Source organism: Argentina anserina, chromosome 1, assembly GCF_933775445.1.
Source record: "Argentina anserina chromosome 1, drPotAnse1.1, whole genome shotgun sequence".
NCBI lineage: Eukaryota > Viridiplantae > Streptophyta > Magnoliopsida > Rosales > Rosaceae > Argentina > Argentina anserina.
Genome location: NC_065872.1, coordinates 13,508,090 through 13,535,121, shown reverse-complemented (window position 1 = coordinate 13,535,121; position 27,032 = coordinate 13,508,090). Strand labels below are relative to the sequence as shown.

The 27,032-nt window shown below is 38.8% G+C and overlaps 3 protein-coding genes across 3 annotated transcripts; all 3 read right to left on the bottom strand.

Annotated features, from left to right (window-relative positions):
* Positions 1-877: 877 nt before the first annotated feature.
* LOC126794276 (probable serine/threonine-protein kinase WNK9) lies at positions 878-5,962 on the bottom strand. The gene is made up of 9 exons (XM_050520947.1): positions 5,627-5,962; positions 5,478-5,515; positions 5,137-5,364; positions 4,806-5,029; positions 4,516-4,673; positions 3,957-4,401; positions 2,814-3,854; positions 2,256-2,297; positions 878-1,905 (listed from the first exon to the last, which is right to left on the bottom strand). The coding sequence occupies exons 1-7, from the start codon at positions 5,699-5,701 to the stop codon at positions 2,965-2,967; spliced, it is 2,058 nt and encodes a 685-aa protein (XP_050376904.1). The 5' UTR covers positions 5,702-5,962; the 3' UTR covers positions 878-1,905; positions 2,256-2,297; positions 2,814-2,964.
* Positions 5,963-19,982: 14,020 nt separating this feature from the next.
* LOC126802232 (uncharacterized) lies at positions 19,983-21,323 on the bottom strand. The gene has a single exon (XM_050529831.1). It carries the CDS (start codon positions 21,321-21,323, stop codon positions 19,983-19,985), a length of 1,341 nt encoding a protein of 446 aa, XP_050385788.1.
* A 4,453-nt stretch (positions 21,324-25,776) lies between these two features.
* Positions 25,777-26,349, bottom strand: LOC126802222 (uncharacterized). Its single transcript, XM_050529817.1, has one exon. The coding sequence runs from the start codon at positions 26,347-26,349 to the stop codon at positions 25,777-25,779; it is 573 nt and encodes a 190-aa protein (XP_050385774.1).
* Positions 26,350-27,032: the final 683 nt, after the last annotated feature.

The window sequence follows — 27,032 nt, the reverse complement described above, 5'->3', positions numbered from 1 at the left end:
GGGATCCTTTGAACTACCAACGTTGAAAACTTGCTCTAGTTTATATGCAATAAATGCAGAGGGCATCCACATCTAGTAGTATTAGGTATAATTCCATTCTTAGTTATGAAACTTATCTAGTTATCCTACTGATGCATGACTTTTTCTATTTTTTGCATGGCATAATTCATGCATCAACTGTAGCGATGTGAAGGTCATAAGTGTAGGTAAGAAGTTAATTACAATCATTAAGTGGGTGAGGCTTCTTGATCTATATATGCATGTAACTATACATTCAATACTGAATGAACATAGAGATTTGAATTTGAATATTTGATTACAAACAGATGGGTAGAAAGCTTGGAATAGGGTTAGGAGTGGATCGACTCGGGCTCATAATTTTGCCGGAGAACTCAACGCACATGATGCCGTTGCTCTTCATGGTCGTTTTCTCTCTCTTGCTCATATCAATGGTTATTTTTGCTTGTGGCGCGGATGGTGGCAACAATAAGAAGAGTGAGAGGAAGAAAAGGTATGGATCTCGTGGTGGATATGCCAGTAATGGAAGTGCTATATGGGAAGGCGTCGGTCTTGGTGCTGGTGGTGGTTGTGGATACGGAGGCAGCGGTTGTGGATGCGGAGGCGGTGGGGGAGATGGTTGTGGAGGCGGTGGCGGTAGTTGCTGAGATGGTGGTCGCTGCGGAGGCGGAGGTTTGGGAAATAGTAGGGGCACGGCCTGCATGAATCTTATAGAGTTATAGTACGTAGTCGAGATAAAGCTACAAATGCATCGAGTACTGAATAATTGTTCTAGTTTGGTATATCGAGTTTTTAATCTGCTTTGTTATTAGCTGTAAAGAATAGTTCCATCACTTCTATGGTTACGTCTAAGACTTGTCTAATTAGTGGCATTCATATTGTGAGCTTCATATCTTCTCAAGGAATGATGGCGCTGTTTCAAATCTCAACTCTGCCACGCAAGAGGTTTCACAGGTGACCCTATCAGTTAATAAGTAAAAAAGAACAGCCAAATAGCGCAAAAAGAAAACCATGATTTTTAAGTAACCAACTCCAAAAGCTCGAGTGACCTTCAATTTCCCTATAATTTTTCCAGCCACAATGGGCATGGGGTCAACAGGATCCTCACACACAGCTCTCATTCTTTCAACTTCATCATCAACCTGGACAGCTTTCAGTCTCTCACTCCGATTCAAGGAATCGCCATCACCATCTTGTTGCTAAAACAGCCCGGCTGTCACCTTAATTAAGTCTACAAAAATCATTCCCATGAAGAAGCACAACCAGAACACAAGACCCAACAGAAAGTCAGAAACCAAGTCAGGGCGATCCTCCATTTCCTGCTCGACCATGTATAGAAAATCATTTTCGGCCTGACTAAGAGCTATCGAGTACCCCATGCCTGAATGAATCAGTTGACATTTGTACTTCGGAAACAAATCGCTTAGACCCTGTCTTCACCAGTAGCTCCACCTGCCACTTGATTTCCATGGGACTGAGGAAACCTTCACCTTTGGAAGTAGGACTCATAGATTTCATCATTAATCAGACTCGGGCGTAGATGGACTCCAAGTCTGCAACTCAAGTTTGACATACTACTCTGAAGAGATGATGATAATATCATACAACCCTGGCGAAGAGGGTACCTTCCGAAAGGAATTAGGGGAGTCCCAAGTAGGAAGTATTTCTTCCCCTATCAAACCATTGCAGATATTAGTGTTTGCCAGAGTGGCATTGCACTTAATGCAGCTCCGGAAAGCAAGAGAAGCTGCTGTTCCTTCGGAGATCAAGCAGAATTTTAAATCCATTCGATGCCTCATAAGAACCGACTCTGTCACCATCATATTGATAGCCGAAGCTTACTTTAAGTTCTCCTTCAGATTTAATCACAGTTTCTCCTAGCATGACCTACAGATGAAACCAAACAAATTCTCATTTATTAATTTCGGAATTAACACTGTAAGCATCCGGTTGTACTTACTGCACTAATGAATAACAATGTTTCTTCAGATATAAACAGCTTAAAAAATCTAGTCCCCTCCCAAGTCCGTTTTGTAGTATGTAGAGGAATTAGAAACCCACACAGATTTACAACAAATTGTCTTTGTGTGGCGAGGAACACAGTAAAAAGTAAAATTTAACAATTTTTTGAACACAGAAAGCATAAATCTTTACACATTAGGAATTGAATACGCCAACTAGACAAACATGGAGCATTCAAGTTCACAAAATCCAAGTTCAAACCATTGTTGGGTTACCTCAGTCTTGCAGGCAACTGGTGCCAGATTCTCCTTCGTTGTCTGCAATCATACAAGTTTCAAGTTCAAATCCTTTTACAGCAAAACAAACAAAAGGTTAGACTTTTCGGAAGAAAGAATGGAGAGAATAAAGCCAAGGGAGCAGTATGGAGAGAGGAAGAGTGACGGAGAGAGGAGCCGATGGAGGAAGAGAGACAGTGGAATCAGAGCTGGCCATTTCAGATCAGAACGATTTCTTGGGGGTTTACAAGTGTCCGTTTGAAGTTTTGAATTTTGGGGGTTTGGGGTGACAAGCATAGAGACTGCCTTCAGTCGGTACATTCCTCATTGAGTCATTGATCACACCTATACTTAACTACTGATATCAACAGAAATAGGAAGATGGACCGGAACAGGAAGAATATTATAGGCCTCAAAACTTTCATTTTCCCTCATAATTCATATAAATACTGATATACATTATCATGCCATCCAATTACATCAGACAGCCATATCTCTTAGTCAAGAAAATTTAATTCTACCGGCATGGACTTAGTGAAAGCATACAAATGTTTGTACCTATGCAAGTTCATGTATCAACAGCATCAACGGGGAGAGAAACTGTCCTGCAAAGAGAGTGTGGAAGCAACTGCGATTTGACATAGAAACTGTTGGCAGTACCCACATCCTCCTCTTCTGCATCAGGAGACTCCAATATCGCCTCACATTTTCAGACCCTTTGGGTATCCGAACCGGGGCTGCTCTTATTAGGACTAGGAAGGCAATTAAAACTTAAATTCCTGTCATAGTTCCCTTTCATGGTGTTTGAGAGTAGACATGATAAGCTCCCATTTTCTCTTTCCTGTTCTTTATTTGAAGATTTTGAGACAATTCCCAACTGCTGATCTTTAAGTTCCCTCAACTCAATCTGGTGCTTTGCTTTTAGCCACCTCAGTTCCTTCTGAATTTCGTGCTCAGAATTGGCAGAGATGTCATAGTAGATCGAAGGGACAGTGGAAAAGGGATGTGAACCAGATAAATTCCGGAGAGAATTTCTTGCATCAGAAGTAATGGCATTGTCCATTTTAAGATCCTGCATGACTGTGTCTAAGTGATTCATTTTTTCATATTCTTCATCTGAATGGCTCTGTCCAGAGCCCACTGAACTTAGCTCACGACTCTCATGCTGTCCCCAGATTTCTTGGTAATGTAGGCAGTTTGATTGGTTTGATTCATTTGGTATATCCCCGGTCACACGATGCTTCAACTCGTCTTCTTGGTATGTAATCTCCTCAAAACGACCATGCATTGAAGTACATCCGTGTGCACAACCTTGAGTAGCCCCGGGGTTATTAGACAGAAACTCCATGAAGGAACCACTAGAGGTGTGGTTGGAAACACAATTTTGACAGACATTTTGATTAGAAAAACGTGGTGTTTCGACAATTCCTGGCCCGGACTGCCAATCAGGTACCAAGGAAGCAATTTCCCCATCAATCATATCTGCTATTTCGGTTACATCATGATCAGTGATATCCAACTCTGCCACCATTTCAGTTGCAACACTCAGTGCTGTATCCGTCTCAATGTCAAATGGGAAATAAATCTTCCGTATATGTCCTGCAAAAATAAGAGAACTATAATGCTACATTTAACTTTCAAAATCAAAAGCATACATATTTATATATAAACTTTTAGAAACAAATTAAAGACAAACCCAACCTTCTTTATCTGCAATTCTAAGTCTCAGGATGATGCTACCATCTTCGTCTTTTCGCTTCCCTCGAATACTTATGTCCACATCTTCACCATGTTCATCATCATCGCGGTGCTCAAAGAGGTCTATTCCACTTGATTCAACCTCAAAAGGATGATACCCCCATTCGTTTTGGGAATCAAAACCATAACCATTCGTGTATCCATTACTAAAAGAACTGTAGTTTTGATGAACCTCGTAAAGAGGCTGCCTTACAAGGGGGCCTATGTCATCAAGCTGTCTACCGTAATTCACTGGCCTCAAATCATATTCACATTCGTCTACTCGAAGAAAATCATCGTTCAAAAGCTCAATTGCAGAAAGCCTCAGAGATGCGGTTACCAAGCATTTCTCTACAAACTTCCTTACTTCAGGATCTTTCACTTTGTACAAAGCATCTGGCTTTTTTCCCTAAAAAAATGTCAAAAGGAATCTTTTACTCAAATTTTCCAATAGAAAAGGCATGCTACTAAATGGAGAGAAAGAGAAAGTCGGAAAGAGATTTATAGAAAGAGATCCTCTTACTGAAACAACTTTCTTGTAGATCTGAGCAGGATGAGTGCATTCACTATAAGGATATTCAAAAGTCACCATTTCCAAAACGCACATCCCAAACGAATATATGTCAACTAGCTCATTATATTCCTCTTCATACACTTCTGGTGCCATAAACTCTGGTGTCCCTACTTAACAACAAGGAAAAAGGAATCTAAAACGCATATCAAGTTCTAAGCACAAAACTTTATTCCAATCATTTACAGATTACCAAATCAACATAATTTTGAATTCTGCATAGTAGGAATGGTTGAATTTACCAACACAATGAGCAGCATGCTGTGATTTCCTTAAGATCGCTGCTAGACCAAGATCACCAATCTTCACTTCCCCTTGATTTCCATTAACAAAGATGTTGTCACATTTGAGATCTCTATGAATCACAGGCGGGTCATGGCTATGCAGATACAGAAGTCCTCCCAAGATCTGCCTACACCAATGCTTCACAGCTCTGATGTTAACTCTCTTGTGCTTTAATCTGTACCTAGAAAACCCAAAACAGATTATTAACAAATTGAGCCCATGTAATGGATTTTGGAGCAAAAAGACCCAAACTTTTCTTTCTCTGGTATCAAATCACAATACACTCACTGCTTAAGAGTCCCAGAAGTGAACATTTCAGTTACAAAATTGATGTTCCTTTTTGAAGTGTCAACCCAAGAAGTGTAGAACTTCATAATGTTCTTGTGCTTGAGTGTCTTGAGGAGGTGAATTTCACAGTACAGCCTCTCAAGATCTTCAGGACTTTGAAGAAAATCATAAAGCTTGACCTGGTTCCAAGCAACTTCAATCCCATCATACTCATCAAATGCTCGGTAACTGCACCAATCAAATCCAACCCCCAAATACTCAAAAAAAAAATCACAAACTTTGGGAAACCCAAATTGGGTTCTCATCAAATTGTAAGAAAGACAAGAGCATTGAGTACATACACTGTCTTTGAAGCTCCTTTGCCTAGGATTTCATTGTACTGCAACCAAAACAAACACCTACTCAGGACCAATTTCCAAGCAGATGACAGAGTTCAAAGACACAGAAACATAGAGAAAGTTTAGAGAGAGATAGACAATTAATAGCTTACTCTTCCATATCTACCAGTTGGATCTACTTCAACAAACTCAGAGTAATCCGGTTCCAGATGTGAGAGACCATTCATTTCTCTAACCCCAAATCTCAGGTTCTTTTCACTTTTTTTTTTTTCCCTTCTTCTCTCTGCTATATGCCTTTTACTTTTATGGCTGGCTCTTCTTGTATTCTGACACAGAAAACAAATGGAGAGAAAGGAAAGCAGGAGATGATTTCTAATCACAAAATAATGCTGCTTCGGATTAAGGAAAACAATCACTTGTTTAACACATGAAGAAGAGAAATACACATGGTAGTGACAAATAGGGCAAAGTCTTGTTGTCTATGTAAAAAAGCCATGGTAGTTTTTTTAACGGAGGACATGCAAAACTGCAAGTGAAACTGATGGAAGAACCCAAAGGACCCACTTTGATAGAGTTTGATGCTTCGTCTACCTCTTACCTGGACACCATGGACCATGCTTGTTCTGTCATTTACTGGTTTTGGAATCAATTTCTGTAGGGGAGCCCCATTAAAATTTCAAAGTCGTCGGATGAAGCTTGAATGATTGGTAATCTTTTTTTTTTGTTATTATTTTTGTGTACCCACCACTTTAATTGATTCATTTATATTCGATTATACAATCAAGTGACGCCTATATGATCTAGGCCTCACTAGTATTATATTTCATATATTTTTTCTTATAAATCGTAAAATGTCTTCATATATTCTTCATTAGTCTACATGTAATCTTATATATATTTGTAAAAAATAAAAATAAAGACTAAAAAAATACAAATAGTATAAGATCAGGCATGGAGATTAGCCGATCGAAACATTAACAGAACACATGAGTTTGTCTCACCAAAAATTCGAAAAGAAAACGTACATTGAGGTTAGGGAGGATGTTATCTTAAGGCAGTACAACTTCAAGAAACGAACAAATTTGATAAACCTAACTTGATCGGTTCTGACCAGAGTTGTCGGTCGAGCTTCACCGGATAGTTAAGTTAACGGAGGTCGACATATAAGGGTTCATCTGCAGTACATTACTGTATGTTATACAATAATGTTTTGCATGTAAAAAAAAGGGGAACGTGAGATGCACGAGGGGCCGTGTGTGAAGTTTTGGCAGGAATTTAATGTATGCACGACATACAGCTGCGCACAACAGATTTTTTCGACATATAATAGTTTGATATATATTACAATTATAAATTAAAACTAGTTGTTCTGTGTTGCAGGAGGAGGCAACAAATTGAAATACTGATTTGATAGGGCACATGGTGAGCTTGGGAGGTTAGGGTTCAGTGTTTGATTTTCCATGTACGATGACTACGATCCATGCATGAATGCACGTACAAGTGTATCACTGCATTCAGATTTCAGACAACTCTAATGTCTGGTCCTTTCATATTTTCTAGTATTAAGCTTTAGCCTAATTTAGTTAGTTGTCTATGCATCAATTCATGTTTATAGGTCTCACTCAAAAGCTCAGGTACGTAGGATTAAAGTGAATATGTTATGACCAAGTAATGCATCATGGTTGAAAATTAGGTTAAACATTACAAAATGGTTCATAAAGTACGTAGATGTTATCATTTTTAAGATGATAATGAAACAAGAGGTAACGGGTCTCAGTAAACCTACCGTTGATTTGATTATGGAACTGTAGTAATCAAGGAATTGACAAAAAAGAAAAGGTAACTCTAAACACCAAAATCGGTTTTTTTTTGACCAACTTTTAAGCTACCACAAAATTTATCTACTCATTTGATGTAACACATTCACTTTGTTTTTAGTTGTGTGATGTTTTTTTCATGCCTCTCTTGCTTTATTTAAAGTTTGACAATGGTTTAAGATAAGATTATAAATTAATAACGTTAAAGGGCACTATCAACATTTCAATATTCCTAACTTGACTCGTTGATGCTGAATCCATGGATTCCGTACACCCAAGGGTCAAATATATACGAAAGGGTTTGTGACTACCACTCACAAAATGAAGCCATGCCAAAAACGCAAGAACTTGGGATTGATGCTCCGTATTTGATAGGATTAATTAGGACTTGTGTACATATGATTATACATTAATCTCTAAGCAATCAATCTTTTATTATGCATTTTCTTGACTAAAGTACAAGCCTCGAACTAACGTTTGAATAAATGTGATTTAGAATGGTTGAATGGAGTGTTGAACTAAATATTGTATTCCCACATATGAAGCCAGAAACACGTGCATTGCGCTTATAAACAAGAATCGAAATAGGAGAAAAAAAAATTCAATCAGGCAAAACTTTATACTAGACACAAAGAAAGTTTTTAGAATGAGTGACCAACTTGGTTGAAAATGGAAAATGGAGCTTCACTCATTCCATATTGGTTGAAATTAAGGATTCCTCGAAAACCATACGTAATTAGATTGTTTAATTATTCTGTATGTTTTGTACATTGATAACTTCGCGATCATCGCACTATTCAGTTGATAGTTATCTATTGTCGATTACAACATCGATCTCCCTATATTGATAAGACAAAAAAAAAACTAATGTGCTGAATCAATCTGTGTGATCGGTAAACCTCATAACAAGGTTAACAATGTGACTCGTATATGAATTCGATCGTCATTAAAAAAATAATCAGGCAGATAAAGAAATACACATCGCTACTTAATTCATTTGCTAGTCTTGAAAGAACAATAATAGGTTTTGAACAATTGTACGTAGTAGCTAGTTGCTCCTCTAGTAGAAAAGGTATATATTCTCTCTTAATTGATATGAACAATTACAAGGTATTTATAGAAATCTAAACTACTATTTATCTAGTATGAAACCAAATACATATTTGTCAATTAGTACGGCTATAGATTTGGTTGGTGAGATCTGTTTGTTGTTTGTTGACTCATGCTAACACTCCCCCTCAAGTTGGTGCATACATATCGACCATGTCCAACTTGCTAAGTGAGTCATAAAAAACCTTCTTAGATACTCCTTTTGTGAGTATATCTGCAAGTTGCTCTTCCGAAAGAACAAAAGGAAAGCTAATGATTTTAGCATCTAGTTTCTCATTTATAAAGTGACGATCAACCTCCACATGCTTTGTACGATCATGTTGTACAGGATTATGTGAAATATCAATAGCTGCCTTGTTGTCACAGTACAACTGCATAACATTCTTAGGCTTAACACCCAAATCTTGTAGCAAATTTCTAAGCCATAACAACTCGCATACTCCCTGAGCCATACCTATGTATTCTGCTTCAGCACTAGATTGAGCTACCACATTTTGTTTCTTACTCTTCTAAGTAACAAGATTACCCCCAACAAAAGTAAAGTACCCTGATGTGGACCTCCGATCTGTAATATTTCCAGCCCAGTCTGCATCTGTAAAACCACAAACCTCAATGGTATTGTTGTGATTAGAAAACATTACTCCTCTTCCTAGAGCTGACTTCAAATACCTCAAAATCTTCACAAAAGCATCCATGTGATCCATACTGGGATTATGCATGAACTGACTTACTACACTAACTGCATACGCAAGATCTGGTCTGGTATGTGACAAATAAATCAGGTGTCCAACTAGCCTTTGATAACGAGTTTTGTCAGTAGGTACCTGATTTAGGTGCTCTGCTAATCGATGGTTTTGCTCAATATGAGTATCAATTGGAGTGCAATCCAACATACCTGTCTCTGTTAGTAGATCAAGGATGTACTTCCTCTGACACAGATAGATACCATCACTTCCCTGGGCTACCTCAATGCCTAAGAAGTACTTGAGTGTACCTAGGTCCTTCATCTCGAATTCTGTGGCTAGTTGTTTTTGTAATATGTCCACCTCAATAGTATCATTACCAGTAACTACCATATCATCAACATATATAATTAGGGCTGTTACCTTCCCTTGTTGATGTTTGAGAAATAATGTGTGGTCTGAATTACTCTGTCTGTAGCCAATTTTCCTCATGAATTATGAAAATCTTCCAAACCAAGCACGAGGAGACTGTTTAAGACCATACAAAGACTTTCTCAACCTGCATACACAGTTATCTGGAGAAGCTGCCACATATCCAGGAGGAAGATCCATATACACTTCCTCTGTAAGTTCTCCATGAAGGAATGCATTCTTAACATCAAATTGTCTAAGCGGTCAGTTTAAGGTAGCAGCAAAGGAGAGCAATACCCGAATAGTGTTCATCTTTGCAACAGGTGCAAAAGTCTCATCATAGTCTATGCCATATGTTTGGGTGAACCCTTTTGCTACTAGGCGTGCTTTATACCGGCTTATTGACCCATCTGGATTATGTTTTACTGTAAACACCCAACGACATCCCACTGCCTTCTTGCCATGTGGTGGAGATACAAGCTCCCACGTATTGTTCTTATGTAATGCTTCCATCTCTTTCTCCATCGCTTTCCTCCATTTTGGATCTTCTAATGCATCCTGCACTTTGTTAGATATTGATACAGCAGAAATTTGATTCACAAATGATTCATATGACTTAGACAATCTTTTAGTAGACATAAAATTTGCCACAGGATACTTAGCTTTAGCCTGAAGGGTAGGTTCATATTTTTTTGTTGGCTGACCCCGAGTAGACCTATTTGGCAGGATATATTGTCTACTATTAGCTTCACTAGTACTAGTCCCAATAGAATTACTAACCTCAGATAAGTGATCTTCTGTACCAGGGGAACGTTGGTCAGGGGTATAAATAACAGTAGGGGAGGCAGTTGTGCTCTCAGCTTCCGATACCTGAATCTCTGGAGTGTTTATACCAGAATCATCTGGTGGTGCATGTGTAGCTGACACATCAGTAATCCCAATCGAATCTGGCACCATATCTCCTGGCTGACTTGTCTCCCCCTTTCCATGATACAGTTCTTCAAAATATGAAATCTCCCTGTGAAGAGCAGTATCAGAAGATGTAAAATAGCTCATGTCCTCAAAGAAAGAAACATCCATAGTGACATAATACTGTCTGGTAGGTGGATGAAAGCATATGTACCCTTTTTGATGTCCTCTGTATCCAACAAACACACATTTAACCGCTCGGGCATCCAACTTAGACCTCTGATGTTTTGGAAGATGGACAAAAGCAACACAACCGAAAACACGGGCTGGAAGATTATGAAAAGAGGGTAAGGAAACATGGGAAGCAAGCACCTCATATGGAACTCTGCCTTCAAGGACACGAGATGGAAGACGATTAATGAGGTGAGCGGAAGTTATGACAGCATCACCCCAAAGGTATTTAGGCATATGGGCACTAAAGAGAATACACCGAGCCATATCAAGTAAATGACGATTTTTCCTTTCGGAAATTCCATTATGCTCAGGTGTGTAAGGACACGTTGTTTGATGAACAATTCCGTGTGTGTTAAAAAACTCCTGAAAGAGACGATTCACATATTCCCCCCCATTATCAGAACGAAGAATTTTAATTGTGGCATTATATTGTGTTTGGACAGTGGTATAGAAGGCTTGAAAAACTGAAAAAACCTCCTTTTTTATTTTTAGAAGAACAATCCATGAAAGACGTGTGCAATCATCAATAAATGACACATAATACTGCATTCCCGACACAGTAGATTCTTTGGAGGGTCCCTAAACATCAGAATGAATTAATTCAAAAGGAAGAATACTTTTATTAGAAGTACTAGGGGAATAAGTAGACCGATGACTTTTGCCCAAAACACATGTTTCACAACGAAAAACTGACTCATCCACACCAATAAACAAAGTAGGCATGGATTTTTTCATAACACTAAATGAAGAATGCCCCAAGCGACGATGCCATAACCAAACTTCACTTAGCTTATCAGAAGTGGAGAGCAAAGCGATCCGGGACTGTGCCCCTGGTTTTTCCCTCGCATATGTCTGATCCAGATGAAACAACCTGCCCCGTAGATACCCCCGACCAATTAACTCCCCGGTGAGAAGATCCTGAAATATCACATACATCGGAAAAAATGTCACAGAGCACTTAGCTTCAGTGTTCATTTGTGGGACAGATATCAAATGATGAGATAAAGCAGGTACATATAAGACATTGTGAAGCTCTATTGTGGGAGTAATACGAACTGATCCTTTTCCTAATACGGAGAAGGCCTCACCATTAGCATTAGTAACATAGGGTACTGGTGGAGGAGATAATATAGTAAAATAAGATTTGTCATAAGTCATATGATCAGACGCACCAGAATCAATAATCCATGTATCAAAACCATCAAAGTGAGAAATATGTAAAGCCATACCAATCTTACCACGACCAGCTATTGATGCTATGGGTGTTGCTCCTCCTGCTGTATGATGATCATGTCCAACCACACCATAAATATCTGGTTCCTGGACCAGTTGAATAGCTGCTTTTGCCTTAGGACGATAATTAGGCCTTTGGGGCCTAAGGTGTGGATACAACTTCCAACAGGTTGCACGAGCATGGTTTGTATCATGGAAATAAGAACAAGGAGGGCGGGGCTGATTCCCGAAACCTGGTGGTGGTCCTCGGTGATGAAGTGGAGATGAAGTGGCCTGCTGAAGGGGTGGTGCTGAAGATCTAGCATGAATAGTAAGGCTGGAAACTTCAACTTGTGTCTGATGAAGACTTTCCTGGTGAGATTCATCCTTACGGATATAGGTGAAAGCTGTAATTAAGCTAGGGGGTTCGGTCTGGCGGAGTAATTCCCCTTTCGCACTGTTATATTTAGTATCAAGACCTTTCAGAAAATGGTGGACTCGCTCAAGCTCTTTCTCACGTTGGTACAAATAATATCCTCCTGATGTTTGATCATGCAAGGACGTTTCACATCAATCTCTGCCCAAATATTTCTTAGTTTGGTGAAATATTGCGCCACCGGTTGCCCATCTTGTTGCATCGCCAAAGCGGTGCACATTAACTCATGAACCTGTATGAAATCAGAATCATTAGTGTATAAGCCTTCAAGTGTCAGCCATATTGCCTGCGCAGTGTCACATGCCTCCACCAAATCAATTATTTCGTCATTCATAGCTTTCCACAAGACGGACATCACAAGGCCATCATCATCGTCCCATTTAGTGTAGGCAATAATATCATCTTTACTAGGAGCCTGAGTGACTCCGGTTACATGCCCCATCTTGTGCATGCCGCGAAGATGAGCCGCCATAAGTCGCTTCCATTTACGGAAATTGGTTCCATTGAGTTTAGTACCCCCAAAGGACCCACTGTCAGAACTCTTGACAGATACTTCAAATTTCGGAACATCAGCTTCGTCTCCAGAACCCATTGGAAAGGGAATGGAAAAACAGAATCAGGATTTATGCAGCGGAAACACCAAAAAAACTGATAAGAACCTGTCTTCGGTGCACGTTCACTGTCAGTGCACCTTCACTGACATTAAAGAGATATGAATTCTGGGCCGGGTCGGATCTGGTGCGGGTCGGGTCAAGGCCGGGTCGGGTCGAATCCGGGTCGGGTCGTATCTGGGTCGGGTCGAACCCGGGATAAATCCAGGTCGGATCGAGTGGGCCGGGCCGCACAGTTTATGGGCTGGGCCGGGTCGAGTTCGGGCCGGGTTTTAATTGAACCGGGTTGGGAGATCGATTTAGGGTTGATTTTCTGCGATTTGGGGTTGATTTTCTGCGATTTGGAGGAGAACACGTCCGGTGAAGTGCGGCGACTGAGGAGCACAACTGAGGAGCAGCGACTGAGGAGCGGCGAGCGACGTCGGAGCGGGGGGGGGGGGGGGCGCGGAGACAGCAACAGCGGCGCATCGGTGACGAGAGGACGACGTCGGCTTGAGAGCGGAGCGGACGACGTCGGGCCGAGAATCAACGGGAGCGCTGGAGGAGTGTCGGCGACGTCGGGCTTGGCTCAGGTGAAGGGCGACGTCGGGGAGCGCCGGGGAACAGCGGTGATGGAGCGCCGGAGGGGAGGAGGCAGCGGCGAGCACGAAGGCAGTAGCCTGCCGAAAAAAAAAAACGGGGAAAAATTGCCCAGAAAAACAGAGCACGGAGGCTCTGATACCAAGTAGAAAAGGTATATATTCTCTCTTAATTGATATGAACAATTACAAGGTATTTATAGAAATCTAAATACAGATTTATCTAGTATGAAACCAAATACAGATTTGTCAATTAGTACGGCTATAGATTTGGTTGGTGAGATCTGTTTGTTGTTTGTTGACTCATGCTAACACCTCTAAAACACTATCACAATCATAAGTCATCAAAACATATCTCATGCACTGTCATCAACTAGCTAGCCCACGGATTATTAAGCCATTAGTTGCAGTGAAAGGGCACAACAATTCGGTTGGCTACTATGATAATGAATATCTACAACAAGCACCTTTGTGGCTTTGTACATACTATAAAAACCAGGCCATTGTTGAGCTGCAAGAATATATTGAATACTTTGGGTGATATATGTTCCAATATATTGGTATGGATAACGAGACGACGTATATGCACGTGTGATGTATGGGGAGGTTAGGGGGCACGTATACAAAAACAGTCCACATGCAAACATATGTTCAAGTGGGGATCCTATGCTCCTCCATTGTCACTATTCTGAGAGCTCTATAGCAACCAATACCAAAGATGAATTTTTTTTTTGAGAAAATATAAACTTCTTACAGTGATGATAAAATCAAATGAAGGATCGGGTCTGCTTAGGAATTGGAGTTTTAGGTTTTAGGGTTCAGGGAAAAAACCTAAAATAATTTTTAATAAAATAGCTAAAATAATTATTTAAATTAAATCATACGTGTAAAAATGTGATTAGAAGAGAGAACCACTAAGTATGGGTGACAATGGTACATAATTTCATACATATACCAACCGTACCAAATATATTGGTATACTACCAAATTAGTACATGGTACACAGTACAATATACAATACCATACTTCAAAAGATGGTTAGTATGTGGTATAAATTTTTCGTGTAACATGGTATGTCGTATCAACCGAAATAGAAGTTTTATGAAGAAAACCCTAATATATGCATCCATGGTGAGTCGAATTTGGTATTCTTGGAAGTTGAAGCCAATTACCACTAGGCTATCATTGCAATTACAACAACTCATGCAAAATAATATATATATTTTTTAAAATATATATATTCATAAATATTTCAGTCGTAGATTTAGTGAAAAATAAACTCAACAATAGATTTTTGTTAAATTTATAATTTTTTGAATTTCGCATGTTTAATTTGGTTGAAGTTGTATAAAACTTTGTATTTGTGTTGTTATTTTCAATTACTTATTTAAATTGGGCTTATAAATTTTTGGGTCATAAACATATTTGTAGAAGCCCATTACCAACCGAGTACCAACCGTACCAATTAATTTGTATACCAACGTTATTGGTATTTTCAATTACTTATTTAAATTGGGCCTATAAATTTTTGGGTCATAAACATATTGGTAGAAGCCTATTACCAACCGAGTACCAACCGTACCAATTAGTTTGTATACCAACGTTATTGGTTGATTTAAATGTTGGATTTTTCATACCAATTATATGTTGGTTGGTACATGATATTTGAAAAATGAGGTAGGTATACCTACCAATCTACCCCTACCACTAAGGGTTAACACGTGGTGATTGGGTAGTACTGAAAAATTTGTATCAACCTACCAGAATGAATTTGAGCCTTTTTTGATGGGTGAGGAATCTTTGTGCATCGGATATAATTGTCTTAGATTAGGGCATATTCTTGTGAAGGTATGCCTTAAATTAGGGCATATTCTTATGAACCTTCACAGTAATTGAACATTATAAACCAAATAACGTTTGGATTGGAGATATATTTTGAATGTGGGGATTTTATGTATATTCTGAATTTGGGCATACAAGATATACATAAGGGTATAATTGTCTTTGTAATAACATTTTGTGCAATTGGTAATTGTCTGATCTACCCGCGTCCGGCACCACGGCTATTTCTTCTTCCTTGACTTGAGGGATATATCTCATCATGGTCAGCATCGACCTGAAATCTCTTTCTTGATAATTCGTTGCCCGAGAGCTATATTGCTCCTTTTGAAGACCGGGGTTTGTTTGAGAATCTTTGAATCAATTTTAGAGATTATGATCAATAAATCTAAGTCGCCGAAGAGCTACGATGCATGGAATCGGATGTGGGTACGTGGAAGCGATTTTTTAAAAAAATTAAGGAAGCGGGTGTGTTTTGGAAGCGTCAGAATAATAAATATATATTATATACTATTTTTATCTTTTATTTTTTAATTATTTTATCTAGTTTTAAAATAACTTAATAACTTGTTTTATAAACCTTGATTATGTTTAGTTATAGCAATATTAAAGATTCCTTTCAAAATTGAAATAAAAGAAGGTCCAGTATAATGTGAAGGTATTTGACACGTGCAAATCAAATAGACATCACTAGATGAAATTGAATAAAAACAAGGTTCGTCTTCTCTCTGTCTCGTCTAGATTTTTTTCATATCTCCCCAGCTCTTTCTCTTTTCTCTGACACATTAGATCAATTTATGCTATTCATCTTTAATCGCTTGAAAAAAATTGAAAGAAGATGAGACGACAAGAAGAGACTCAAGACATTGATTGATGAAATAGAGGAAGAGAAGGAATCGCGCTTCCAATTTGGAAGTCAACGCTTCCGCCGGGCTTCCAATTAGAAAGCCAACGCTTCCACTGCGCTTCCAGTTTAGAAGCCAACGCTTCCGCCGCGCTCCCAAACCCTACTTTTCTGGAATTGCACTTCCGTCGCGCTTCCCTGTGCTTCCGCTCCCGCTTCCGCTTCCGAAGCGGGAATCGGTCATCAAGGCAAACTTCCGTGCTATGTAGCCGAAGAGATGTCGCAACTAGGAGGCCGCCAAAAAGAGGTGGATGACGTTTCTTAGTTGCAATGATTCATGCAATCACGAAGCGCTTTTGAGCAGCACAACACGATGTTAGAATTTCCATGATTGATATATTGGAAACTATTTTTAATTATTTCTCATGATCATAGTTAGAAATAGAAAATCAAAGAACTTTTACTTCACCGATCATGCTAACTGAAAGAGTACTATATGATCGATATAGCTTATAAAATTGGCTTGGGTGTTCGCCACATTAACTTTATGATGTTCTCATTTCTCATTTAAGTAATTATAGATTGCTTAATATATTTATCTAAATTTTATATGTGTATTAATTCAGTTTCATTATTGATTACAATACTCAAGAACTTAACATGACACTCTGCAATAACAACTTTGAGACGTAAAAAAGACATTGCTTAGGCATTCACCATATTCTCGACCTCTTTTGTGGCACTCTGATTGACAATAATGCCAAGCTCTCATACTTTTATCTTTGTTGAACCATCCATGATCGCATTCCACGCCAATATCTTCATAACGAAAATTATGCCAACATGATTGTGCAACACCAAAATGAATCAGATTTGATGTCGAAAAGATCAAGAAGAGTGCTAAGAAGAAAACAAATACCCTCGACACCATGGCTAGTCGCTACACAATATAATTGAACTTTTTGCTTCTTCGTTTTCAAATGGTATGCAGTATTAGCTACAATAATCACTATTTATATGTATTTTAATGGAATATAACTACAATCACATTAATAAACACGTACGATCACAATGAATGCAATTATAAATAAAACTGTTCTATCGCAGTTATCATAACACATAACATCTCCGCTGGTCCACTAAACTGTTTCTAAAAAAAAATAAGGAAGAAGAACGTAAATTCATTCAACTACAAAATAAATACTATTGATAGCACCTCTCTAACATATGACTTCTCAAAACCAAATAACCAAAATAATTGAATTAGAGAAACTACATCAGCCCTGCCCTTCGTAAAATGGCGCGCATCACATTCATTTGAAATCTCATCCTATATTAGCATGAGAAACTCTTCACTTCACCTAAGACATCATCACAAAGCCATCACTTCTTACCACCAATTCCTCCACTTCTTCTTCTCATTGCCTTCCCCTCTTCTCGAATCGCAAAACCCATGTCTCCATTCTCTTCCAATCCAAACCCTCGAAACCCAAAGGCGTGCATTAGTCAATCTCATACAACTAGGCCTTTCAAACTAACCCAAAACAATCCACGCTCAGATTCTCGCATTGGATTTTCAACAAGATGTATTCCTTGCCAATCTTCTTCTCGACTCGTATAAGAAATGTGGGTTGATTGTTTATCCACGGAAGGTTTGATACATTGCCTGAGAGGAGCTCGGTTACTTGGTCTTCCATGGTTTCTATGTACACCAAACATGGCAAGAGCGAGAAAACACTAAATGTGTTTTCAGAGTTTCATAGGAGCTCTGATGGGAAGCCTAATGAGTTTACATTGCCTAGTGTTATTCGGGCTTGTACTCAATTCGGAGGTGCTGATCAAGGTGCCCAAGTGCATTGTTTCGTTGTCAAGACTTGTTTTGATAAGGATGTCTTTGTGGGTACTTCTTTGATTGATTTTTATGTGAAAATGAGTGATATGGAGGAGGCGAGATTGATTTTTGATGGGTTGGAAGTTAGAAGCGCGGTTACTTGGTCTTTAGATAGCAGGGTATGCGAAAAGTGGGAGGAGTGAGGAGGCTTTGGAGTTGTTCTATCATATGAGGGACAGTGATGTTGTTCCAGATAAATATGTGCTTTTTGATCTTCTGACTGCATGTTCTGCCCTCAAGTTCGTTGGAGGTGGCATACAGATCCATGCTTATGCGCTGAGAAGGGGAACAGAAATGGATGTTTCAGTGGTTAATGTATTAGTCGATTTCTACACAAAGTGCGGTCAAGTCCAGGTGGGTTAGAAGCTATTTGATAAGATGGTGGATAAGGACCTTATTTCATGGACCACAATGATAGCAGGTACGCAGAACTCGATGCACATGGAGGCCATTAAGCTGTTTTCTGAAATGACCAGATCGGAACGGAAGCCAGACGGATATGGGTGCAGTAGCATTCTTACTTCATGTGGTTCACTTGGGGCTCTGAAACATGGGAGAGAAGTGCACGTTTATACTATAAGGGGTGTAATGGTGTAGTAAAGAAACTGGACGTAGTTGGGTCTAAGACGAGGGGAATTATTTGAAGGTGGGAAGGAGTGGTTAACAAGCCTATTTGCTGAAAACTTAAAAGAGATAATTGTGAAACTGATCTGATTTTTTCCATTTTAGCCAATATGACTAAGCAGATCAAAGGCATTGGTTTTGTGCTTGACACTACAGCATCCTATGTTGCATGGACACGGACACGGCGACACGGAAAATCTAAAAAACTCATCTTTCGACACGGCAAATAAAAAATATTTATATATAATTTGATATATAAAATAAATTAACAATACTATTATAAAGTTGTAAAATCTATCAATTGCATAACAATGTTTAAGAAATAACATCAAATAGTCAAAATGCAAGTGATAAAATTAGCCAATTATATATGAACCTAGTAAATCTTCTCATATTGATCAAATATTCAAATATAATTTACCTCCATATAGCTAGGCCTCAAGACTCCATCTCATCATTGAAAATCACCCTCTCTAATGCCGGTTCATCAAGGGATAAAGTTGCAAGCTCTAGCATATCCACATTCTCCTCCACCAATGACTCATGGCCATCCCCCGCAAGATCCCGATCCCACATTGTTTCCTTGCTTTTGTAGTAGTTAAGATCCCTCCTAGCCAAAAGTCTAAAGATTGGTATGAATATAAACCAAATCTTGAGCTCTTTTTGGTTCCAACTTGTTCCTCTTCAAACCATATATGAAACTATATGTGCTCCAATTGCGTTCACAACAAGAAGATGAATAAGGTTGATTGAGCAACTTGAGAGCCAAAGTTTGAAGAAGTGGTGTAGAAGCTCCATAACTTGCCCACCAAATTATAGGCTCAAAATGAAACTTATTCTCCAAAGCTTCGGGTGTTGAATAATCTCCCATGTTCAATGAAAAATAGGCAAATTCCTCCATCACTTTGTTGCGAACTTGGGAATCCGGAAAGAGCTTTTGAAGACATTTCCTCCTTTCATTGTTGAGCTCGGGATCTCTATGTGGAGCAACTCGATTAGAAACCTCCTCAAGCCATTGAGAACTATAATATCTTGGATTCAAGGAGTGTGCTAAGCAATGAAGAGAGGTAGAACTTCTAGTCCACCTATGTATTAAGATGGAGTACACCACATCATAGAATCGATCTACCTCTACATCCTTCTCCGCTAAGACACTTGCAAATTCCGGCTTATAAATTGCATTCCTCACTTTCTCAATCATCACATCCCACCACTCATAAAATAAGTGAAGACAAGGTCTATCCAAATCCGTCATCCTTATCATCTCATATATATGACCCATGAATGCAACTATGAAATCAATTTGGTCTCATAGCCTTTCTTCAATAAGCATCTTCTTCACCGCTTTTGCCTTATTGACATCGTCTTCCTTATACATGTCCCATCTTAGACTAATAACCATAGCTTGCAAGCCACTATTAACCTCTTTAAACCTTTTAAGCATCACAAAATGAGAGGCAAATCTTGTCTCCGCAATAGTGAGCAACTTCAAGGCACAATGATCATTATACATAGACAAACGCATGTCATGGTTCATGATAAAGTTCTTGACAAACCACACATCATTGACAACACTTTCAGTAAGCCACCCCAACTCTTTCTCTACACTCTCACCCGGGTCATGTGACTTTGCCTTCAATATATCCTTCAAAACAAGATTGAGAGTATGAACCACACACGGTGTCCAAAAGATATGTGGATGTGTAGTCTCAACTATTGCACCAGCAGCAGCGCACACAGGGGCATTATCAGTCACCACTTGAACCACATGTTCGGCACCTATCTCATTGATGGATTCCAAAAGCAATCTACTAATTTCATGCTTGTCTTTATATTGGCCTTCACAATTTATTGCCTTTAACATAATAGCCCCATTGGTGGAAGCAGCCATCATATTGATCAATGGCCTCCGTTGATCATCGGTCCACCCATCGGAACACAAGCTCACACCGGTCTCCTTCCATGTCTTCTTAACAGGTTGAAGCACCCGTTCAATGTGGCGCCTCTCATCATCAAGAAGAGTGGTCCTCAATGCATTGTACCCCGGGGGAGTATAACCCGGAATGTGTGAAGCACGAAGGTATAAGCCTCGGTAATAAGGATTTCTTGCAACATTGAACGGTAATCCACTAGTGTAAAACAATCTTGCAACTTCGGCATCACATTGTTGCCTCTCTTCAATCTTGAAAGCTTTGGTAAGATGCGGACTCACCACCCTTCTTTTTTTGCTTGCATCATCCCTCTCCTCCAAGGGAAAGTAAGTTCCACTTCCTGACATAGACAAATTTGAAGGAGGCAAAGAAACTTTCTTAGGAGCTTTCTCCCGCAACTTTTGCTCACAAAAGGCTACAAGCTGATGTACTTCTTGGCTCTGTTCATAATTGATTTTGCTACAAATCCTGACCCCTGTGCCCTTCTCTTTAAGCAAATGAGACCTAACTCTAGAATGTGACCCATTGAAGCTCACATGGCAGAACTTACATTCCCAGCTAACATTTCCTCCTGCAGCTTTGACAATGGTTCCATCATCATCAAGCACTGTATGCTTAATAACATATTTCCAAAGAGGAGCACTTAAATTTCCCACCTCAGTTGTACTACTAACACTATGTTCGGACGATGGTTCGGTTGATGCTGCACTTGAATTCATCCTATTAAAGTATTCAACAATTCAATCATCACATCTAATTACTTCGACTTGAGCTATCAAACACTAGTACACTACCCAATTGAGCTATCAAACACTACCCATTAAAATCATATCAACAATTCAACAATCAACACCCATTCAATAATCTAAACATTTAAAAAAATTGAATTACCTTACGCAGGCAGAGGCAGAGGCTGGGAGCTGGGAGCTGGAGGCTTGAGGCTGAGGCTGAGGGAGGCTGAGGCAGGGAGCAGGGGGCAGGGGGCAGGGGGCGGGAGCAGGGGCTGGGGCAGGAGGCAGGAGGCAGGGGCAGGGGCTGGAGGCAGTAGGCAGGGGCAGGAGGCAGGGGCTGGAGGCACTGTTCTAAATATCCCGATATATTCCCGATATATCCCCGATATTAAGAAAACGATACGATAAGTAGCTTATCGGTCTATTATATCGGTCAACCCGAAAAATCAACTCAAATGACGATATATCGGGTCAAACTCGGTTTGACCCGATATATTGGTGTTTTTTAAAATTTTTTTTTTAAAACCACGTTGTTTTGAAAAAAAATAAAAGAAAATAAAAGTTTCGTCGATAACATTTGATGACAAGAGAGTTTATGATAAATGATCATCTCTATTTTTTATTAATTAATATTATTTATGTATTTTAATTGTCGAAACAATTAAATATTTGTTATGAAGTTTATTTAGTACATTTACTTTTATAAGTTTTAATTTCTCAAGTTTATTTGGTATATTTTGATGTATATGTTAATAAATATATTAAATTTAATTAAAAATTAGCAAAAACGATAAATCCGATATAATCCGATATATCTCGATATATCCCCGTTATATCCTTATTTTACAAAACCGATACGATGCCGATAACCGCTATTTAGACCATTGGCTGGAGGTTGAGGCGGAGGGCAGAGGATGAGGCTGAGGGAGAAAGGAGATGCAAGGAGAAAGCCAGCAAGGAAGGAGAAGGAGAAAGCCAGAAGAGAAGTAGAACGACTGAGAGAGATTTTTAGGTTTCAAACGTCAGTCAACGTGTCGGTCAACGTGTCCAACAGTCAACTTTTTCCGATACGCCACGTGGCGTGTCCGATACGGTGAAAATGCGTATCGTGTCGTATCAGCGTGTCGGGACGTGTCGGACACAGCGACACGCCTCTGCCTGCCGTATCCGTGCAACATAGACAGCATCTATGGTTCATGTTTGAGCATTCGTGCCAAGTGTAGATGCCAACGGCATGCGCTCCTGCACAACTATGAAAGTAGAATTTACAGGTGCATCTTTCTGAACTCTGAAGTGAAGATTACAGCTCGACATGGAAAATGTTGGGCTACTTTTAGTTGGGATATTTAAGCTGGTGAATCAATCTAAGGCTTTGAGTACTGCAGAAGGTTTACCACCTAAATTAAGTGCAATCATAATGGAGGAAGATCTTTGTTGGGATTGAAACATGAGTCGCATTGAAGAAGCTTATGCCAGCATCACTGGAGCGGACAGCTGATCTGATGAAATATGGAGATCACATCTAACTGTGTACATGCATGAAAGTTGTAAATAAGTTGATGTCCTATTCGCAGCTTATAGAATGTGTAAAGATTTACTTCAGCGGAGAAACTCAGTTATTATCATGATGGGAAAAGCAGTGGGAAATATCCTTTCTCGATGTTCTGTTCATAAATTTACTGTGGCCTTGTTTTACAGAGGTTCCAGTTCCTCCAAAGTTGCATCACTATGTATTTCCTAGCATGGAAGAGAAATTCGTAAACGGCCATATCTTCAGACTCAATATTTTGTACTGCTGGGTGTACACGCAAAAAGGGTGTGGGAGTTGCCTGCCAGTATTCGGACGGGCAATCTTCTTCTCGGCTGGTCAGTTCCTACCAAATTTTACAATTACTCTATTCTTCTAGGATGAATTGCCATTGGCACTGCATGTTTTTCTAAACATATATAACTTTCAAATTTGCAAGCTCGGGTAAGTCAGGCTATCCTCGTACATGTTTCTTCTCTCTGATTAATAACAACGCACCAAAGGTCCAAAGTTGAGGGAGAACTGGAGAAGCCATCGATTTTCCCTACTCCAGTAAACATGCTGCATTGTCAAGCTCCCATTATAAAGTTTAAATGTGATAGATGGTGTTTTATTCAGCTAGTTATTGTCAAGTATTTATACAGTACTAGTATTCACCTTTTCAGTACTGGTGTTACCACCTTTTTAATCTAGATTTAGGATAACTTATGATGTACCTACTCTCTGGCTTAATGCAACTATATTTTCTCAAAAAAAAAAAAAAAACTTTCAGACTAGGAATATGCAGAAGTAGCAGTGTTTGCTCAAGTTTCATGAGACTAAACAACTTTGTATCTCCATGAAACAAGAAAGGTGCTCGCAAAACATGAGTTGTGTTGTGCATCATTCAGCTTAGTTTGCTCGACTTTAAGACTCAAGTGACTGGTGGATCTTAACTAAGCTTGTTGGTTACAATCTAATTTTGACCAAACAGTTGTAATGAAATTCTTGTTATTAGTAAACTTCTATACGTCCATGCATCCTTTGGGGGGCAGCATCTAAGAAAATAGTTGGTGGACTGAGGAATGAAGTAGTTTTGACCTGTGATGCGATACGTGAGAAAATTTGAATGCCCGTATCGTACCCGTATCGGATATGGGTAAGGGATGGATATGTTACATTTACATATCTTTGGCTGAAAATACGCACCCAAAATATGCAGTGTATAGTCAACTCACCAGATACAGTCAAAATATGTTTTGATACGTTTTGGGGTATAATTATCATTACCACGTAAAAAAACTCACAAAACCTAGATTTAATCCTCAGCCGTATTGTTTCCATTTCACAAAGAGGGAGTGAGGGTCTGAGGGACTGACGCCAGATCGCCATCGTCTTCCGAGTTCCGACCTACTATGGTACGTATGTATTACTACTTATCAGTTTATTGACATGGAGTATCAGTTGCATCTTGCACTTCTATGTACACTTCAAAATCCGCAGTTGCTGGATATCCAATTAAGTATTAAGTGGATATCATTTCCATGACCTCTCGCCCAAGATTTCCAGCAAAACTCTCTCTCTCTCCCTCTGTTCGTAGTTACTTTATTTCTACCCATCACCATGCCCAACGAAGTTTATACTATTCTAAACTTGTAGTATAAAATAGTATAAGCTGGAGCAAGATCTATTGTGAAAATGAAGTAGTAGATCTTTGACAGAAGAGTAGCAAGTAGCAACACACAATCCGGATTCTCAAATCATGAAACACACTCTTAGATAAAACAAAATCACTATAAAACCAGAATATAAACCATGCTTTGTAGAGACAAGAAAACAACTTTGAACCATTGTCTGAATCTAATCTCTACCAACATCTTCAACTACCTGCAACCCTCTTTAAATCAAGCGTTTGTCACAACTCCCACTCAATCAGCCTTTCAATTTTGCCATTCCTACAATTGTAATCTAGATGAAACCCGAAAGTAATATTCTTCTTCTTCTTCTTCTTCTTCACAAAACTTATGCTCAGTGGGCTTTTCCCAAGCCACCACCACGTGGATCATGCATACTAACCAAAACAACACTAACAATTCTAATACAAAAAAAAAAGATAGGTGAAATAATAAAATAAATAATTAAATTGAATATTAAAGAAAAATAAATAAATAAAAACAAGCTAGTCTGTAGATGACTAGATTCTTCTTCTTCTTCTTCTTCTTCTTTGTTTTTCCTCCCCTCCCCCCTCCCCCCTTTTTTTCTTTCTTTCTTTCTTTTCCTCTCCCTCTTTCCTCCAGTTTCCCTCTCCTAAATTAACTTAGAGGCTAAACAAAACTTATGCTCAGTGGGCTTTTCCCAAGCCACCACCACGTGGATCATGCATACTAACCAAAACAACACTAACAATTCTAATACAAAAAAAAAAAAAGATAGGTGAAACAATAAAATAAATAATTAAATTGAATATTAAAGAAAAATAAATAAATAAAAACAAGCTAGTCTGTAGATGACTAGATTCACGTGGTTCATCAAGCTGTAGGATCCATCCCAGGTCAATTGAACACTTCTCACCTTCAAATCATAGCTTCCATTTTCTATTTTCAGTGCATCAAGATGAAGTAATTTTAATATTTGTTTCACTGCATGCAGTGGCGTAGCTAGGATTTATAGCTAGGAGGGTCAAAATTTGAACGATAAATAACAAACAATCAAATATTATATAAATGAAAAATAACGTGTTACAATACTAAAAATAATATCATTACAATACTTACAAATAACAAATTTCTCTAAAGTAATTATAATTGCCCACGAGGATTGCTCATATTTTGAAATCTTTTCATGATGGTTTTATTATCAACACCATCAAATATATCTTTCTCGATATATGTAATCATGTTGTCATTCATCAATCAACAAGTCCCCCGTTCGGTTTCAGAAATCACTTTTTATGATCTTCATAGCACATAATGCTCTTTCTACAGTGGTAGTTGCAACTGGAAGAATCAAGGACAATGTTATGAGCAAGTAGACTAAAAGATAAACCTGATCTCTTTGTGTCTGAACCATCTTTTCTCCAAGTTCAGTAATTCCTTTTAGTTTTGTAAACAAATCACTACTCTGCATATCTGAAATATAAGTGTCCAATTCATTTTCAAGAGCCAAGAGTGATACTACAGAAAAATCTTGAGGATAAAATTCAGCAAGACGATTTAGTTTTTCTTTGTTGAAAGCTAAGAATGAATTAGCTGGACTGAGACATGACATACAAAAAAGTAGCTCCGTAGTAGTCTCTGTAAAATGATCATTCAGCTCTTGAAGTTGCATATCTATGACTACAGTGAACAATTCAACCTTATATCTATGCATATTAGTGACCTTTGGAGCTCTACGCCGTGATTTTCCTGGAATAGTAGGAACATCATCCATGTTAGGAATATCAATCTCATACTTTTTGCAAAATGAAACAACCTGACCTAAAGGAGAATCCCATCCATTGTCTCTCATGGTTTGCAATTGGCCCCTGCAAACTTTAACTAAATTCATTGCATTTACAATATCTTGATCTCTTCTTTGCAATGCATGTAATGAATAACTAGTAATTCCCAACAAAACCTTCATCAAATGTAGACAAATACAAAGTCAAATGATTCCAGTGAGTCTAACAACCTACTTGCATTTTGCCTTTGATCACTAGACGATCCATCATCATTTATTTCTTCAAGCAATTCAACTAAAGATGAAAATAAGTTGATAATACTTAACAAAGTACCATAATGAGAGCTCCATCTTGTATCACCAGGTCGTTTTAGGGTGGTTTCTTGATTCAAACCCCTCCCACTTGAATAACACCACTATTAAGTTCTTCAATAATCTTAGCCACTTGCTTTTCTCGAAGAAAATCACGGCATTTGCATGAGCTTCCAGCAACATCCACTAGAGTACCAACAAATATGAAGAGATCAAAGATTAAGATATGATTTTTTTTTGCAACAGCTACTATAGCTAGCTGCAGTTGGTGAGCAAAGCAATGAACATAAAATGATGATTGGTTCTCCTTCAAAATAAGTGCTTTTAGACCATTAAATTCTCCTCTCATATTACTAGCTCCATCGTAACCTTGACCACGAAGGCTAGATATGTTTAAGTTGTTCTCTGAAAAGAATTGATCAATGACTACCTTAAGTGAT

Coding starts and splice junctions, on each gene's coding strand:
- LOC126802232 (XM_050529831.1), bottom strand. CDS start 21,323: ATGAATTCAAGTGCAGCATCAACCGAACCATCGTCCGAACATAGTGTT.
- LOC126802222 (XM_050529817.1), bottom strand. CDS start 26,349: ATGAGAGACAATGGATGGGATTCTCCTTTAGGTCAGGTTGTTTCATTT.
- LOC126794276 (XM_050520947.1), bottom strand. CDS start 5,701: ATGAATGGTCTCTCACATCTGGAACCGGATTACTCTGAGTTTGTTGAA. Junction 5,030..5,136: donor ACTTCTGGGACTCTTAAGCA/GTGAGTGTATTG, acceptor TGGGTTTTCTAG/GTACAGATTAAAGCACAAGA. Junction 4,674..4,805: donor GCATGCTGCTCATTGTGTTG/GTAAATTCAACC, acceptor GTTGTTAAGTAG/GGACACCAGAGTTTATGGCA.